Source organism: Budorcas taxicolor, chromosome 13 (genome assembly GCF_023091745.1).
Source record: "Budorcas taxicolor isolate Tak-1 chromosome 13, Takin1.1, whole genome shotgun sequence".
Classification (NCBI taxonomy): Eukaryota; Metazoa; Chordata; class Mammalia; order Artiodactyla; family Bovidae; genus Budorcas; species Budorcas taxicolor.
Window position 1 is genome coordinate 74,971,140 of NC_068922.1, and position 16,869 is coordinate 74,988,008.

Sequence of the window (16,869 nt, forward strand, 5' to 3'; positions counted from 1 at the left end):
CGCACTGAGTAATTAACTATTAATAAAAGCATTACTGAGTTAACCACGGGGGCATGTTTAATTCATGGGGCAGCCCTGGAACAGGACGGAGGCTTTGGCTCAGTGGGGGATTCCTCCCAGAGCAAAACATGGCCAGCGGGATGCGATTGCCCCCAGGCCCTTGGTCCCCCTGCGGCAGGCAATTCTTCTCACGCTAACCAGAAGGGCGGAATCCCAGGAGGCGGGTGAGACTCCCGGCATCCTAGTAGAGGGCTGCGGAGCAGAGAAGTGGAAAAGAGGGCCCTGGGAGGTGTCAGACCTGCTGTGAGCGCTCCTGGCTACACTTGGGGGCGAGGGAGGTGAGTGACCTTGGGCGAGTCACCTGGCTCCTGGAGCCTGTTTCTCTGCAAAATGGGGCGACCGACTGGTACCACTGACCTCCCAGGGACGGACTGCAAAGGCGAAAGAGAGGAAAGGACGTGGTAAATGACCAGATGCCCTTCGCTTGGGTGGGGTTATCGTCAGGACTTCCCCCAGCCTCCCACCTGGAGGTAAAGTGTTGGTGGCGTGGAGAAGAGATACCTACCTGTTCGAGTACAACCTGAGTAATTCCTATCAAGACACCTCCTTGAAACCTGGAAGCTTTCCAAAGAAGACTCCCCTCCCCCACCTTACCTGTGTGCACTTGTGACCTGCCACGGTGAGCTAATTCTGTGGTGGCGAAATGCACCGTCCCCACGTTCGCTCACACCTGTGCCTGCGTCTGCTCTTGCCCCTGCCTGGTATGCCTGTCTCCTTTCGTCTGCTTGGCAACTCCTATCCAGTCTTCAAGCCTCACTTCAAAAGGGACAGCTGCTACTGGGACTCTTTGCTCTCCTCCTGCCCCAGGCAGAATTGGTCGCTCCTTCTTCTCTGCCTTCCACACTGTCTTGTTATGGCATCTATCCATCCGCCCGTTTATCCATCCACCCATCCTTCATCCATCCGCTCATATTCACTGAGCACTAATACTGTGCATCTCTGATCATGTTCTGAAGTTTTGGATAAGTCTGTTTCCTTGCGCTAGTGGTTCTTAATCTCCCCTCCCCTAGGAAAGTGCTCATACGTGCAGACGTTGCTTTCTTCTTCAGGGATCTCTGGTCATGTGCAGAGCAGACAAGCAGAAGGCGGGCACTGGGTGTGAGCCCCACCACGAGGCCCCCCAGGTGCACTTGAGGGCGAGGGAGGTGAGTGACCTTGGGCCAGACTGTGGATGCTGTGTGTGGTGGATGCTGTGATAGCCTGCAGGTCGCCCTTTGGGAATGACTTACTCCATGAGGCCCTGGGAGTGTGGCTGGAGGGATGGTCAGCCCTCTTTGGAGGGCTGTCTTGATTGGAAGAAGACTGCCTCACCCTAGGCTGTGCCTCCTTCCAATTCCAACGACAGACCAGTGTGGAAGCATGAAGGCCTGAACCTCTCTCACATTGGCTTGTGACAGCTCTGCAGGGTCATCCCAGCTCCAAAGCTCCCCATGGGGTTGACTGAGGCCTTTGTCGCACCTGCCATGAAGCTTGACTCCTCCCTCCGCTGAAACCTGCCTCCGTTGCCTCCCTTCCGCAGGTGTTTTTCCAAGCCCCCTCTCTAAATAACATCATGGACTTAAATCTTTACCTCTGGGTATACTTCCCAGGGAACCCATTAGATTTAAAAGCCCTGCAGAAGTTTCTTGAGGACAGCACAGCATCTATAACGCCTTGTGTACCTCCAGCAGCTCTCGCTGGGCAGGGCATGGGGGGACTTGCTCCAGAAACAGTTATTGAATGCATTTGAATGCCTTTCCTCCTGCCTCTCTGTTCTTTCCCTCTGTTGGCCCAGCAGGAGAGTTCTCATCAGATATCCAGGAGAAAAAGATGAACCCTTCGGCAGGATGCCAGCCGGACTAGAGCTTGTGGGCCTGTTTCTGGGGAAATGTACTAGTTGCCAACGAAACTGTGCATAACCATGGGAACAGAAGTTAAGCTAATTGGTTACTATGAAACAAGGTCAAAGGGGCCCGGCTGATGTCAAGTTAGGATGGAGGCTCAAGGGGATGGCTGGGAGGCCGGCAGGGATGGATGGTGGTGAGGGGACAGCCTTTTCTTGTTCGGCAGATCATTTAGAAGTTAGACTAGTCCTCGGAAGCCGGGGAAAACCTCACTTCACTTTCCACTGTTGGAAACGCCTTCATGAAACAAACATCTGTCAAGCGTCTCCACTGTCCCAGGCATGGCAGCACGGATGGTGACCTCAGGAGGCCAGAACTTCAGTGTTTGCTCTGCCTCTCACTTGCTTTGTCATCCAGGCAAGTTGTCGCATCCCCATGGCTGACGTTTGCTGAATAGTTATTACTGTGTGTCCCGTTATGTGTTAACTGCTTTACATACACTAGTTCATCTTCACAACAGCTTCGCTAAAAGATATATATTATCATTCCATCTTTAAAGAAAAGGACATGGGCTCAGAGGGGATCAGCGGCATGCCCGAGACACACAGCTGATCCCAGGGCCAAGCGGGTATGTGAACCCAGGTCTGGTGGAATCCCGAGGCTGTGTTCTTAGGCACTATCCTGCTCAATGTCTACGAGCTCTGTTTCCACAGCAATGAAAATAGGTACAATCAATTTTGACTGTATTGGGGTTGTTAGCGATTAAATGACTGACGTGAGAGGCTTAGAAGGTGCCTGGTGAACGTCCAGTGTTCTCCTCCCCATTTCCTTCGTCCCCTGCGCCTCAATGCTTCCCTGGGCGGGAGGAATGATGGCCCCATCTGCCATCTCTCCAAGGACACACGTCTCTGTCCCAGGTCCAGCAGTGTCTGGCACACGGCCAGCGCTCACCGAATGCTGTCGGCCCCAATGGATGATCTGGGAGTCCCCACCCTCAGCTCTCTGGATTGCAAATTGGGGATCCCACTCAGTCCGTTAGTCTGTGATGCAGCAAGCTGTGGCAAGTTCCACGAAGACAATTCTCTTGGTGCCGTGGAACTCTACTGTCAAGACACTGGAACTTCTAGGTTTTTCTCAGCAGAATGGAGTGTTAACAGGTAAGATGTGATCCCCTGAGCCCTCCTGGCAGAGAGAGTACCAGAAGGAAGATGAGGGTATTCCCGGTCCAGCCTGATGTCTCAGCTTTCTCCCACAGGCAAACTCCAGTTTGTTCTCATACTCACCACACCCCCAACTGCAGACATGCTCATATATTGGGGGCATTAACCTTCTTCCCACTGTAGGCCCCTGGAGAGGTGGTGGGCATGTAAGCACTTAAAACTCGAACCTGTGGGTTAGCCCTCCTCCCTGGCCCCCTCCTCAGCAGAAGCGCTGGGGCTGAAGGCTTCGTGGGGACAGACGCCACAGCCTTGGAGACAAGTCACATCCTCAGCTTCCTTCAACCTGTGTGCGCAACGGAGTTGCCATGGCGACACTGCAGCCCTGAGATGCAATGGCTGCAGACAGCATGGGTGCTCCCAGGGCTCAAAGCTGAGGGTGACGCTGTCTGACCTGGGAGGCCAGGCGACTGGGTGGGTCTGGTAGGGGGAGGAGGAGAGGGGAGGCCCCTCCTCTAGGCTTGGCTGGTAATTGGTGCTAAGTGAGGGACCGCCACGGAACCCAACGTTCTGGTAGTGGGGCCCCTGCTCTGCACCCTGTAATTACTGCACCAGACAGCACTTGTTCCCTGTGCGGGGAGAGGGAGACGGAGTGGGGAGCAGACAGGAAGCTCTCATCCACCTGAGCCAGCGGGGCTCTGGCAGCCTCTTCCCACCGCCCAAGCATCCTGCATCCCAAGCAGACTCTCTGGCAGAGGTGGAGGCCCCAGCCCCTCCTGTCTGCTGGCTCTTCCCACATCAGCGGTGTGGAGCACAAGCTTCCTTTAATCCTACCCTCTGAGCCTACAGAATCCGAGGGCGGGGGTGGAGGTGCAGGAACCAGATAAGACACCGCCTCGGGGGAGTCCTGGGTGTCACACCTCCATTTGCGGGAGAAGTCTGCGCTGTGAAACTGAGCTGGCGGCAGAAGACCTCGATTCTAATTCCTCCTGGGCCCAGAAGTTCTGGGGGCCTCAGGCTACTCACTGGCCCCTCCTGGGCCTCAGTTTTCCTAGTCTTAAGACTGAGCATGGGACTCAAAGTCATTCTTAAGGCTTCTTCTACAGCAGGGATCGGCAAACTCCAGCATGCAGGTGGAATCCTGGTTTTGCAGGGAGCGTTCCCTGGAACACGGCCCCGCCCTTTCGCTTCTGTATCTCTGTCTGTGGCTGCTTCCCTGCCACAAAGGCAGACTTGAGGAGCTGCAACAGGGACAATATGGCCCCCGAACGGAAAATATTTACTATCTGGTCTTTCACGGAGAAAGTCTGTCGACCTGCTTCTAAAATATTAACGTTCTCCTGGACTTGATGGGCGGGGCTGTTCTGGCTCTGATCTGATTAGACCAACTCCTAACAAGTCCCTCTACCTGGAGGCACCAGGGCGGGTCCTGCTCCCAGGACTCTGCCTGGGTCTGGCCGGTGCCCGGGGACGGGCGGTTTCCGGAGCCAAAGCCTGGTGCGGTGGCGCCACCTGCTGTGAGTGCTGGGCACACTGGGGCCCAGAAGGACCACCCGCCTGCCCGCTCCCAGGCAGGGCAGCAGCGTAGAGAGGGGCATCTCCTCTCCTCTCTCTCCATTTTATAAAGAAGACTGCAGACTAGTGGGCAGGTGGGCGGAAGGCTCAGGTCCCAGAGGCCCATAACCCCTCCATACATGTCCCATAGACACACGTATAGACACACAGAGCTGGCTGTGAATTTTAGTATGCCTGCTCACTTAGGGTCTTGGCTCCATGGTTGTCAAAGGACTTTCAGAATATGTGCGAAAATAGCGTTCGATCTGCTACCAACATGACTCAGTCCTTAGAACACCTCTGAGATAACCATATCCCCATTCCACAGATGAAAAGACTGAGGTTCAGAGAGGTTAGGTAATTTGCTTAAGGTCACACAGTGAATGACGAGAGTCAATATTCAAATCAGGCTGTGAAAACACTACAGTCCCCAGAATATGAAACTCAGTACCTGTTCTTCGCTGCCTGCAGGTGTGGCGAGGCCCCAAGAGAGGGCTCTGGGGCTCCGACAGGAGACCAGAGACACGGGCGAGTCCGCTGAAGGAGGCGGAAGCGGGGAGGCTGGGCCCCCCCCCGCCCCTACACCTCCAGGCAACACAAGGTGGCCAGTGGACCGGAAACCCTTTATTTCCAAGCTATAAATAGGTCTGCTTGCAGAGAAAGGACAGTCTCCAGGTGACGGGGCCCCAGCGTCCCCACCTCCCATCCCTAACTGCACTGCAGTCCAAGCCCAGCCCCCTGGAAACCTGTCTTCTCTCTAAAATCACCATCCCGGCTCTCAGAGCCTGGCGAGCGGCTGCAACAGCCCACTCCCTGCTCCTGCGGCGACACCAGCGCCGCTGGACCCCCGCTCCGGCCAGGCCCAAGGCTGGCCTGGCGCCCACCTGGCACACCAGCTCTCTGCCCCGGCCCCAGCACCGGCTGCATGCCCTCCAAGGCCTGGCCCAGGAGATGCTGGGCCCATTGCTGCCCGGCGGCCAGGAGGAACCACCCGGGTCCCCAAGCTGCTGACTGGTCCCCCGGCTGCTCACTGCTGCCCCTGGGCCACGAAGTATTCCTCCTCCTCGTTGTCCTCGTCCTCCGGCTGGCTACTCCGGAGCAGCAGCTCCAGGTCGGGGTTGGAGCCTAGCCCCTTCAGGGGCTTAGGGGCACTGTCACCTGGGGACAGAGACAGCAGCATCACACACCCAGCAAGGGTCTGCCTGCCCTGGCCTGACAGGAGAGCGTGCCGAGGGACCCAGGCCCCCACCCGCTCCCTGGAAATGACCCCCGCAACTTCTCAGAGGAGTGGCAGTGGCCAAATCACCAGGCGAACTCCCTGAATTAGAGGAACGGGCAGGGCAGGGGCAGCTGAACTGACCAGACCAGATTGCAAATGGCTTGGGGGGTTGAGAGCCACCTGCCTCCTCCTGGCAGGGATGGGCGGAGGGGAGATCCAGGAGGAGAGGGTCACCAGGAGACAGGCTTCCGAAAGGGGCTCTGGGTACCTCTGGCATGCAGGGCTTTGAGGGCGATGTGCAGAGATATTCCCGAGAGGCAGAGGGCAAAGCCCAGCCAGTTCAGGAGGCTGATCTGGTCACCTAGCAGATGCGCTGCCAACAGCAAAGTGCAGACTTCCTGCAGGAAGAGAGGCAGGGAGGGGGCGTGCTCATGGCCAGGGCGGGGGGCGCTCCTTGGCAAGGAAGGTGGGGCCTGGGGGCGCCGTCACACTACAGGGGAGAGGCAGACCTGCCCAAACTCCCTGCAATGCAAAGGGGGAAGCCTCCTGGAGTTCGGGGACCAGCCTGAGGCCTCCCCGGCTCTGTGTTACTGTGGACAGAGGGGAGGTGGTTTTTACAGAATTCTGTCTGGACTGGAAGAGGCAGACCGAATCCAGGCTGGGGACACACAGTAGCAAGTCCAGGCAGGAAGGACAGCTGTCCTTCCAGAAGCACCTGTGCACGGAGCACCTCTGGTGCCGTGGGGCGGGGTACAGTCACACTGGGCTCTACAGGACCCATTGGTCACAAGGTTCTTCGTAAGCACTGGGTGCAAAGGGGACTGATCAGATGACATTCTGAGAAACACAGCTCATGCGTCATCACTGGGTGGGCGAGACCCTCAGGGAGCCCTGTGCTGCTGGTTTCAGGGAACACTGTTCCAGGGTCAGGATCTGCCTGTCCACTGCCCTGAGCAAGAAGCAGTGACTGATGATGGGGGGAGGAAGGGGAGAGGAGACGCAAGGAGACGGCTGGGGCTCCTAGACAGCGGTAAAGGCAGGATCAGCAGCCGCAGGGCCCTCGTGATAGAACCATCCCTCACTGTGCTCCTGGCAGACACTGTCAATCAATCACTGCCAAGCACAGGACCCTATGCTGATGAGTCTGACTGGGGGCTTCTCAATCCTGACTCCAGGCTGCTGCCTCATGACCAGAGTTGGCTTTCTTGGTAAGATGTAAACATGTCCCAGGCCTAGTGGAGTCAGCCTGGCTACCTGTTAGCTGCATATCCCTGGGTAAGGGAAGCTCTTCATGTCTGTTTCCCCATCTGTGAAGCAGGGCTGTCCCCACTCTCCCCCTCCGCCCACTCCGGGCCATGGTGATGATGGACGGACTGCCAGGTGAGACAGGCACTTCCGTCTCTTCCCTGCAGGAGTCTGGGAAGCAGGAGCTGGGGCAGGAGCTGGGACACCTGCTGGACACAGGCTCCCCTCTAAGACAGGACTGGGGTCGCCTCCAAGACTGTACCTTAAAAATGCCGGCAATGGAGAGAGTGAGGCTGGAGGTCCTGGAGACCAGAAGGAACTCAGAGAAGCCCAAACCAAAGGCGAGAATCCCGCCAAGGAAGAGGCTCCCAAGCACCCGCAGGAGTAGCCCTGTGTCCTGGAAACGGAAGATTTTCTCAGATGTGGACAAATGGAGACCTGGAAGCAACGGGGGGAGAGAGCGGGGGGCCACGTCCTGGGTGTGCCTGTCTGGGCGGCCTCACCCCACCCAGCCGTTGGGTGTGATTTGCCACGGCTACACCCCACCCTCCCTGCACCCGCCACCTGTCTGAGGCCCCAAGTCCTGGGACAGGAGGCGTCAGAGAATCTCAGGCAGATGGCCAGGGACTTGGGGAAACCAGGAAGCAGGGCTGGCTGCCAGGGAGCCCGGGGGCAATACAAGCCAAGGATCCTAACAGGGACTGATGGAGGCTTCTGAGCCTCTGGACTAGAGCGGGGGCCTGGCACACAGCGGGCATTGGGCGGAAGCACCTTGCTCCTTCACACCCTGTGTACCACCCGTCTTTGGGGAGGAGGCGGTGGGGAGGGCTGTGACTTCCTGTGGCCTTGGCAGCTGTGAGACCCCATGGCCCAAAGAAGATGGGGCACCTGCTACATGAGAACTGTCAGTGCCCTGGGCCACTGGAGGAGGCCCTTCACTCCAGGTGGGTCCAGGGACAAAACTCCATCCATACAAACCTCCTCCATCTAACTACAGAGCTGTGGGATGTAGCCAAGACATGTGCCATTTTCTGGACCACCGTTTCCCCACTGACAAAACAAAAGGGACTAGACTGGACAGTACAGTTTGATGAACAGTTCTCAAAAAGTAAACATACACACGTTCAAAGAGACGACAAAACCATGGCTCCTGTTCCAGAGATACCCACACAGGCCTCCACACACCAAGTCGTGCCCAGACTTTCAGAGGACCCTTGGGTCTCCAGCACTGCCCATCTGAGAGAACAGGAAAGGCTCCCGGGGGTAGAAGCCAGTGGGAAGGTGAGCCCTAGACGCGGCAAATGGACATTCGTGGGAGCGGGAGGCTGGCCGAGGAGGCTTTTGGAGGGAAGCACTGAGGAGAAGCAGAATGTCGGAGTCCCCCGGGCACACAGCCTTTTGACGCAGGACATCTTGTCTGGTGCTGGGCTCGGCAGCACTGCAAAGGCGTCGGCAAATTGAAGGGAATTCGGGGAAGAGCAACATAAGTAATGAAGGCGCTTGGGGGATTAATTTACCAGAAAAGATTAAAGAAGCTAAATCCATGCAGCTTTGCTAAGTGATGACTACCAGGGGCTCTCGGGTGAGAGTTTGCAGAGATGGGGAAATGGTGTAAACATCTGGGAAGGGAGGGAGAGTGTGGCGCTTGGTGAGGGGCATAAGGAGGGGATGGAAAGAGATTTTAAAACAGGGGAAAAAAAAAAAATGAGGCTGCAGAGCACAAGTTTCCTGGACAACGGAGCTGCAGAATAATCTTCTCCGAGAGGTTTGAGACGCTTCACTGCTTGAAACTTAAATGGATGTGGGACAGAATTCTCTGTGATGACCCTGAGGACAGAAGGGACTCTGGGAGGAAGGATTAACAGACAGAGGACGAAGACCAATTCCAAAACATCAGGGAGAGGAACATGGTAGCCTCCCCCGGCCCAGGCTAGACACATCCTTCTGACTCTTCCCTGGGGGGTGAGGCGGGGAAGGGGGAAGGAACCCGCCCCTTCCTCACTCCCCAGCTCCCTGACCGGGAAACAGCCAAGGCCAATCCCACACACCTCTTCATGCCTGAACCTCCTGTTCCCACTTCCTGGGGTGCCCGCCCTCATCGGGGGGTCAAAATCCCATTCATTCTCCAAAAATGCACTGTCTGGGAAGCCTCAACTTGCCTTTCTGGCCCACCAACCTGGACATTCATGACTCTACTCCAACTAAGAGAAAGAGGGCATCGTGGTTAAGAGAGGGGCCGGCTGGTATATGAGCTACGGGGACCTTGAGCAAGGCTAACTTGACTTCTCTCTGCCGTAGTTTCTTTTATCTGCAAGATGAGGCAGTCCTAGTACTGGCACATGGGGTTTGGGGGGAGTATTAAATGAGTTACTATGTTTAGAACAATCAGAACAGCCCTGGTATACTTTTAGCGCTGTGTGCATTTACCATCATTACCGCCTGGTGTGTTTTACATGTGACTTCTCAGTAGCATTTATCCTGCGAGATTCTAGCCCCTTGGTTTAAGTATCTGTCCAGCCTCCAAACCAGGCACTGCCAGGGTCGGGACCACCATCACTAATCTCTGGAACCTCCGCAGCTACCACAGTGCTGGGCTCCGAGCAGAGATCAGAGCTCTGTGCCGAGATCCCCCCAAGGTGGATGACCCCACGTACCTTCAAACACGGCAAAGAGAGGGAAGAGCCCCAGGAACATGAGTGGCTGCAGGTGGAACATGGTGTCTATGGGGTTCTGGAGTCCTGCACAAATGACTTGTGTGAGCCGTTGTGCCCGGCCTGGCCCGCCTGCACCCTGCCCGCCTCCACCCTGCCTGGTGCCCTGAGCCCACCAAGTTCCGCCTTCTGCAGGAGCATCTGGGTGAGGGTCCAGCGAATGCCGCCGATGAACGAGGCACCCAGCACCAAGGCGAAGCCCTCGATGTTGAACTGCGTCGACTTGTAAGTGAACATGAAGAGGCCCCCGGCGATGAGGAGGACCACCAAGACTAGCGCCGCACGCTGAAAGGACAGGGTCAGGGAGCAGCTGCAATCAACTCGGGGGTCTCAAGTTCATCACGCCTGGGAGACTGGGGGTCAGTGACCATCTTGGCTGCCCTTGGGGCAAGGCCTCCTACCTGCCCCACCCTGGGGTCCTGGCTGGTCCCTTCCCTTCGATGTTACCAGGGCTGACACCCGGTTGGCATGGACCCCAGACCCTGAAACATGGCAGGAGTGCTATCCTACAGCGGCCCTAGGTCCCCACGTGGCCCCACCGCCCCCCAGGACCCAGCACATGAAGGGCCCCAGCTGCACAGCAGGGCCCCCCCGGACCACTGCCCCAGCCCCACGTCCTTGAACCTCGTCTCCCACAGCCACCGCGCCTGCCACACCGGTCCCTAAATCTTCTCCAGCAGCGCCCCGGGTCTGTCCCCAGGGACAGAGCGCCACTGAGCTGGGCTTGCCTCCTTGGTCACAGGCAGGGAAGCCACTGAGCAGCTCCCGCTTTCTATTCTTAGCATCAGTGGGGGCGGGCGGGACACAAGGAAAGCTGGGGCCTCACCAGCTCCTCCAGCTTGAAGATCAGAGAGAAGATGAGGATGAAGAGGACGGCTGAGGACTTGGTCATCGTGTACCTGCAAGGGAGACGTCCCCGTGACATGCTGCTGGAGCCAGCGTCACAGACTTCCTGCCAGGAAAGGAGCCCACGCGGCGCCACCAGGGGGCGGGAGGAGGCCAGGGGAGACCCCTGACCTCCCTGAGGGCCGCAGGCCCCACGCGATACCAAAGACCAAAGGAGGGAAGCGAGTCGTCTGGGTTGACACGCGACCTTTACTCGGAAGGAATTTCTGACTCGGAGGCCTCTGATTATCACCAGACAATAAAAAAACTGAGCTTCCCGAGTCCTGTGATTTACGGGCTCTTTAGTGGAGATCAGGATTAAGGAGGGAAGAGAGAAATGGAGAAAGAAGGGGCAGCCACACATGGCTCGCTGAAGCGCAGAACCTGAGATAAGCAATAGCTGCTCCCTCTGCCCTCCGTGCCCCCTTCCCCGCTGCCTGGCAGGGACCTGGCAGGGAGGTGCAGCCCCCTGCCCCAGCCTGCTGGACAGATGGCCAGAGGGCCCAGTACTCACAGCGAGACAGTAATGTAGAGGAAGCTCCAGTTGGACAAGCCCACATCCAGCGCCGTAGCCAGTGCTGCGGAGACATGGGGCACGCGTGGGACACCCCGCCCGGGTAGGAGCCCTCCTGGAGCTTTCTCTTCCACCCAGCAGCTGAAGGGTTAACTCCTGGCCCCACACCCCTGAAGCAGAAGGGGCTGCAACGTTAGGGCAACAGTCCACTGTCTAACCGCTTCCCATTTGTTGGGTATTAACGAATGCCACGCCCACCCCATGAGGGAGGGGTGTCCACCTGATCCTGAGGACCCCCCCACTGGAAACTCTGCAGACTGGCTCCTGCCTCCCTCCGGATGAAACACGCTGTCGTCCATCCCCCGCCACCACCACCAGGACTTGGTCCTCCAGTATCTGAGCCAGCTGCCTTCTCAGTTCCGCTTCCTCTCCCGACAGCTGAGTGCTCAGCTTCCGGAGACACTTTCAGTTCCCTGGCAGATCTGCCCACGTACCAAACCTCTCCCGGGGACACTGCGTACCAAGCCTCTCCCGGGGACACTGGGGCCTCCCCTCGGAGGAGACCCGCGCCCCGCCCCGGTTTCAGCCCACAGCCCCTGCTCCTGGAAGCCCTCCCGCGCGGCTGCCAGCTAGTCCCTCCCCTGGGCTCCGTGGGCTCCTGCGCCCAGTCGCAGGGCCGGCCGTGATGTGCCCTCTGACCACCGTCTCCAGGCCGTGATGCATGTGTTCAAGAGTGTGCCGCGTTCAAGGGTGTGGGAAGGTCGAGCCACTGCACCTCCCCCATCCCCGCCCGCCCCCCATGAGGCAGCAGTAGGGGTGGGGAGCACGCTGTGAGGAGTGACCCCGGAAGGGCTCAGCTTCATGCCTTCCTTCCCCTCTGAGCTGCCCCCTCCCTCTGGCCCACAGGCAGGCACGTACCGGTGGGAGCCACTCTTCTGAGGTAGTCGGGCCAGCTCAGCACCACCCGGGCCCTGTGGCTGGAGCACTGAACCAGGGCCCTGGACAGGGCGGAGAACAGGAAGATCACAGCCAAGTGCAGCATCGTCATGAAGAGGGGGAAGTGGAAGCTCTGGGGGGCCCAAGCACAGAGTGGAGCGCCTCCGTGACCGCCCGCCCCTGGCCCCCGGCACCCCCCACCCCTGCTGGCCTGGCTGCGGGTTCAGGGGCCTCTGCAGTGTTTGAGGGGCCCTCTGACCCACCACGTTTGCCCTGGCTCACTCCCCAGTCTCCCCCTTTCCTGATGCCCCTCCATCCCGGTATTTCAGGGGACTCCCCGGCGAGGCCCTGCCCCAGCACTGGTGTGGACTGGCTCCCAGCCTGGCTGGCTGAAGCCCGTGCCTCCCCGCTGCTAAACCTCAGGGGGCGCCGTGGCCCCGCGTACCTTGGTCAGCCACTTGTTGTAGAAGGTGATGCCGATGGAGAAGCAGTAGTAGAGGAGCACGAGCCCCAGGGTCAGCACCGCCCTCCACACGAAGGCCACGTCGGGGGCGCACCTCCCCATCCGCAGACGCTGGCCGGCGGGGGCAGCAACCACCTCTCGGGAAGACGCCCCGCGGGAAGGGCCGGTCGGGCTGGGCCTGCGACTTTCAGCAAGCACGCCTCCCGGCTGCCGCTTCCATGATCTGGAATCGTCTACGGAGCCCCAGGTGCCGTCCTCACCTTCGGGGCTGGTGGCCCGAGCCAACCCTGTCCATGATCAACGGTGGACGCAGCTCGCTGGACCCCAGGGCTGAGACTAGAAAGAGGAAAAGGGCCGCGCCGGTTGGCTGGGGCAGGGGGAGGGTGACTCAACGCGGCCACCCCGGCCCTGGCCTGCAGGGAGCAGGGGTGACCCGGCCACGGGACTCCCCGCAACCTGTCACCTCCACTCTCCTGTCGCCTCGAGCTCTTCTCTGTGAATTCACACCAAAGTGACCTTTTAAAAATGCAAATGTGATCATGCCAGAGCAGCTGCGGCCCTTCAGCAGCTGTCAGGGCTCTTAAAGCAAGACCAAGACCCGCCCCTGGCTAAGGAGGCCCGCCCCGCGGCTGGGCTCTGGGTGCCCTGTCTCACCCAGGGCCTGCTTTTCCCTAGGCACATCCAGCTCTTCCCTGCTGCCGCAGGGAGCCGAATGCTCTGCACGCCCTGCATTCCCTCCTCTGCAGGTTCTACTGATCATCAGCTCGGATGGCTCTTCCTGGGGGAGCACTGCCTCCACAGGCCCCCCGAGACATGGCTGCTCCCCTACTCCTCTGACATCACGTGTGCCAGGCCTGAGAGCCGGCTGTGTGCCCCGTCGTCAGGTGGTGAGCCCCAGGCACACAGGAGGTGTGGTGTTCACGACAGCTTATAGCCACCTGGCACCCTGTGTTTGCTATATGGTTCGATGAGAGAGGGCACGTGATTTTCAGGGGCCAATCTGGTCTTCGAGGCACTGAAAATGAACCAGAAAACTAATGCCTCCTGTGCCTTAGCCTCTAACAACTACTGTCAAAGAGGCAGTGCCTGCCTTGAAGTCTCAGCCAAAGAAAACCAATAAAACCAAGCCCTGCCTCCTTATCAATCCAGCCAAGCCTAATAAGCGTCCAAAGCGTGCAGGCTGGGGTGGGGGAAGACCAGGCGGACCCAGGTCGAGTGTGACCCACCTGCAGCCCCATCTGTGTGTCTCTCCTTCCCCATGCTCCTCCCTGCTGAAATGCCACCTCTTGCTGGAAGCCTTCCGAACATATCTTACCTCCCCCACCCCCAGTCCTTTCTAAAAGGAAAGCACTCAGTTCTGTACTCTGGAGCCTGGCTTACCATGTCCCCTCCCCATTGTGGGAGCTGGTGCAAGGCCTGGCCCAAAGGACATCAGAGGCTGTGGTTCTCTTTGGGAAATTCTGGAAACCTGTGCTCCCCACGTCAGACTCCTTCACGTGGCCAGAGTGGAGCACGCGGGCACCAAACCCACCTCTGACAGAACTCCAGGCCCATGCTCCTTCCTCTATACCAAGGCTTCCCAACTGTGGCATTAGTGCTATTTGGGGCTAGATAATTCTTTGCTGGGAGAAGCCCTGTCTGTGCACGGGAGGATGTTAAGCTGCATCCCTGGTCGTTGTGCACTAGGGGCCCGGAGCATCCCTTCCCCGCAAGTTGGGACGACCAAAAATGTCTCCGGATGTTGCCAACTGTTAACCCGGGGGTGGGGGGTGGGAACCGCTCCCCCTTGAGACTGACTGTTAGGTCCCACAGGCAACTGCGGGGCCTGTTGGCACCAGGGGAGCTATCTCTTGGCACTCCCTCTCCATGGTTCGCCCTGGGCTCCCACACCAGGATGGTCAGCACCCTGCTGGGAATTGACTTCTTATATCTTCTGGCTTCTGGAGTGGTTCCGGCTCCAACAGGCTCCAACACTGCCAGGTACGTGCTCCCTCCACTGTTCAAATCCTGCCCTTCTTTCAAGGAGCCAGCCCAGGCCCCGCCACCTTCGGAAAGTCCCCTTGAGGACCCCAGCCCACAGGGAGCACCTTTTCGAAAGTTAACGAGGCCCCTCACTGGTGTCCCTGCTTCCAATTCCTCCTACAGCCTGGAGGCAGCCAACCAGCTGCAGAGGTGGCCTGAGCACAGAAAGCAGACCAGGCCCTCACAGGGTTAATCCCAACTCCTCAGCAGACCCGAGGGGAAGGCCTCCCAGCCTCCGGCCTCTGCCAGCTTCTGCAACCTCATCTCCTTCCCACCCCCACCCGCCACGCTGGCCCCTGGCCATTTGTCCAACACATCAGGCCTGCGTCCTTTGTATTCGCGGTCACAGATCTTTGCTCGGTTGAACATCTTGGGGCCCGGGGCGGGGTAGGGGTGTGGGGAGGGGGGCGTCTAATCCTGGTGGCACCTCCCACTACCTGACGTTTCCTTGTTTGTCCACGTGTTTACCATCCACCCCCCGACTCCGACCCCACGGCGGGATGCGGCCTCTCCAAGTGCAGGGCCGGGTCCGCGCGATGCCCGCCTGGGTCCCGCCGCGGGGAGAGAGCGCGGAGGCCCGGGCCCCTCCATGACCGCGATACCGAGGCCCGGGAGGAGCATGACCCGGGCGGGCCCCGCGGCACCGGCGCGCGGCGCCGAGCCTGGACCCCGCTCGCAGCCCCGCCCTGGTCCCCCTCCAGCCCCGGGAGCGCGCGGAAGGCCCGCCGCGCGCCCACTCACCTCGCCCCGCCGGCGCTGCAGGCCTGGATCCTCCTGCCGGAAGTTCGAGGCCCACTGCCGCCACTGGGGGGCGCTTCTGCCGGAAGCCGCTGGGGGTGGGCCCGGGGCCCGGGGCGGGGCGTGTCGGGGGCGGGGCGGGGCGTGTCGGGGCGGGGCGGGGGGCTGGTCCTCCCGTGTGGTCTGCAAAACCGCGTGGGGCGCGTCCTGGCTCCCCAGGAACCCGGCCTGAGCATCCCCCTTGGTTGTGTCTCCTGTTGTCAACCGAGGTCCTGGTCAACCAAGGTGCTTGCTGCAAGAGCCCTGCGCACCGCTGGCAGCCAGGAAAAGGTCACCTACTCATATATTTAAGTATTTACCTTATTCCAACCCAGTGCTGGGCAACCATGGAAACGCTTGGATCTCTCCTGGGCTTTTTCCTATGGGAGCTCAAGCCAGCTAGGGAGTGATATTGGAGGCATCAGGTTTCAGGACTTAGAAGATCCGTTCAGTTCAGTTCAGTTCAGTCGCTCAGTCGTGTCCGACTCTTTGCTACCCCATGAATTGCAGCATGCCAGGCCTCCCTGTTCATCACCAACTCCCGGAGTTCACCCAAACTCATGTCCATTGAGTCAGTGATGCCATCCAGCCATCTCATCCTCTGTCGTCCCCTTCTCTTCCTGCCCCCAATCCCTCCCAGCATCAGAGTCTTTTCCAATGAGTCAACTCTTCGCATGAGGTGGCCAAAGTACTGGAGTTTCAGCTTTAGCATCATTCCTTCCAAAGAACACCCAGGACTGATCTCCTTTAGAATGGACTGGTTGGATCTCCTTGCAGTCCAAAGGACTCTCAAGAGTCTTCTCCAACACCACAGTTCAAAAGCATCAATTCTTCGGCGCTTAGCTTTCTTCACAGTCCAATTCTCACATCCATACATGACTACTGGGAAAACTATAGCCTTGAACAGACGGACCTTTGTTGGCAAAGTAATGTCTCTGCTTTTGAATATGCTGTCTAGGTTGGTCATAACTTTTCTTCCAAGGAGTAAGCGTTTTTTAATTTCATGGCTGCAGTCACCATCTGCAGTGATTTGGGAGCCCCAAAAAATAAAGTCTGACACTGTTTCCACTGTTTCCCCATCTATTTCCCATGAACTGATGGGACCAGATGCCATGATCTTCGTTTTCTGAATGTTGAGCTTTAAGCCAACTTTTCCACTCTCCACTTTCACTTTCATCAAGAGGCTTTTTAGTTCCTCTTCACTTTCTGCCATAAGGGTGGTGTCATCTGCATATCTGAGGTTATTGATATTTCTCCCAGCAATCTGATTTCAGCTTGTGCTTCTTCCAGCCCAGCGTTTCTCATGATGTATTCTGCATAGAAGTTAAATAAGCAGGGTGACAATATACAGCCTTGATGTACTCCTTTTCCTATTTGGAACCAGTCTGTTGTTCCATGTCCAGTTCTAACTGTTGCTTCCTGACCTGCATATAGGTTTCTCAAGAGGCAGGTCTGGTGGTCTGGTATTCCCATCTTGGGAGGGAATAAATAGTAAACATTGGT

General features: G+C 58.3%; 1 protein-coding gene across 1 annotated transcript; it reads right to left on the bottom strand.

Annotated features, from left to right (window-relative positions):
• Nucleotides 1-4,956: 4,956 nt before the first annotated feature.
• Nucleotides 4,957-15,364, bottom strand: SLC35C2 (solute carrier family 35 member C2). The gene is made up of 10 exons (XM_052650708.1): nucleotides 15,331-15,364; nucleotides 12,550-12,903; nucleotides 12,087-12,237; nucleotides 11,169-11,232; nucleotides 10,596-10,668; nucleotides 9,886-10,054; nucleotides 9,713-9,796; nucleotides 7,321-7,496; nucleotides 6,082-6,211; nucleotides 4,957-5,752 (listed from the first exon to the last, which is right to left on the bottom strand). Exons 2-10 carry the CDS (start codon nucleotides 12,667-12,669, stop codon nucleotides 5,622-5,624), a joined length of 1,098 nt encoding a protein of 365 aa, XP_052506668.1. The 5' UTR covers nucleotides 12,670-12,903; nucleotides 15,331-15,364; the 3' UTR covers nucleotides 4,957-5,621.
• Between the last annotated feature and the right edge of the window lie 1,505 nt (nucleotides 15,365-16,869).

Coding starts and splice junctions, on each gene's coding strand:
- SLC35C2 (XM_052650708.1), bottom strand. CDS start 12,669: ATGGGGAGGTGCGCCCCCGACGTGGCCTTCGTGTGGAGGGCGGTGCTG. Junction 12,238..12,549: donor ACAACAAGTGGCTGACCAAG/GTACGCGGGGCC, acceptor TGGGCCCCCCAG/AGCTTCCACTTCCCCCTCTT. Junction 10,669..11,168: donor CTCTACATTACTGTCTCGCT/GTGAGTACTGGG, acceptor TCTCCCTTGCAG/GTACACGATGACCAAGTCCT.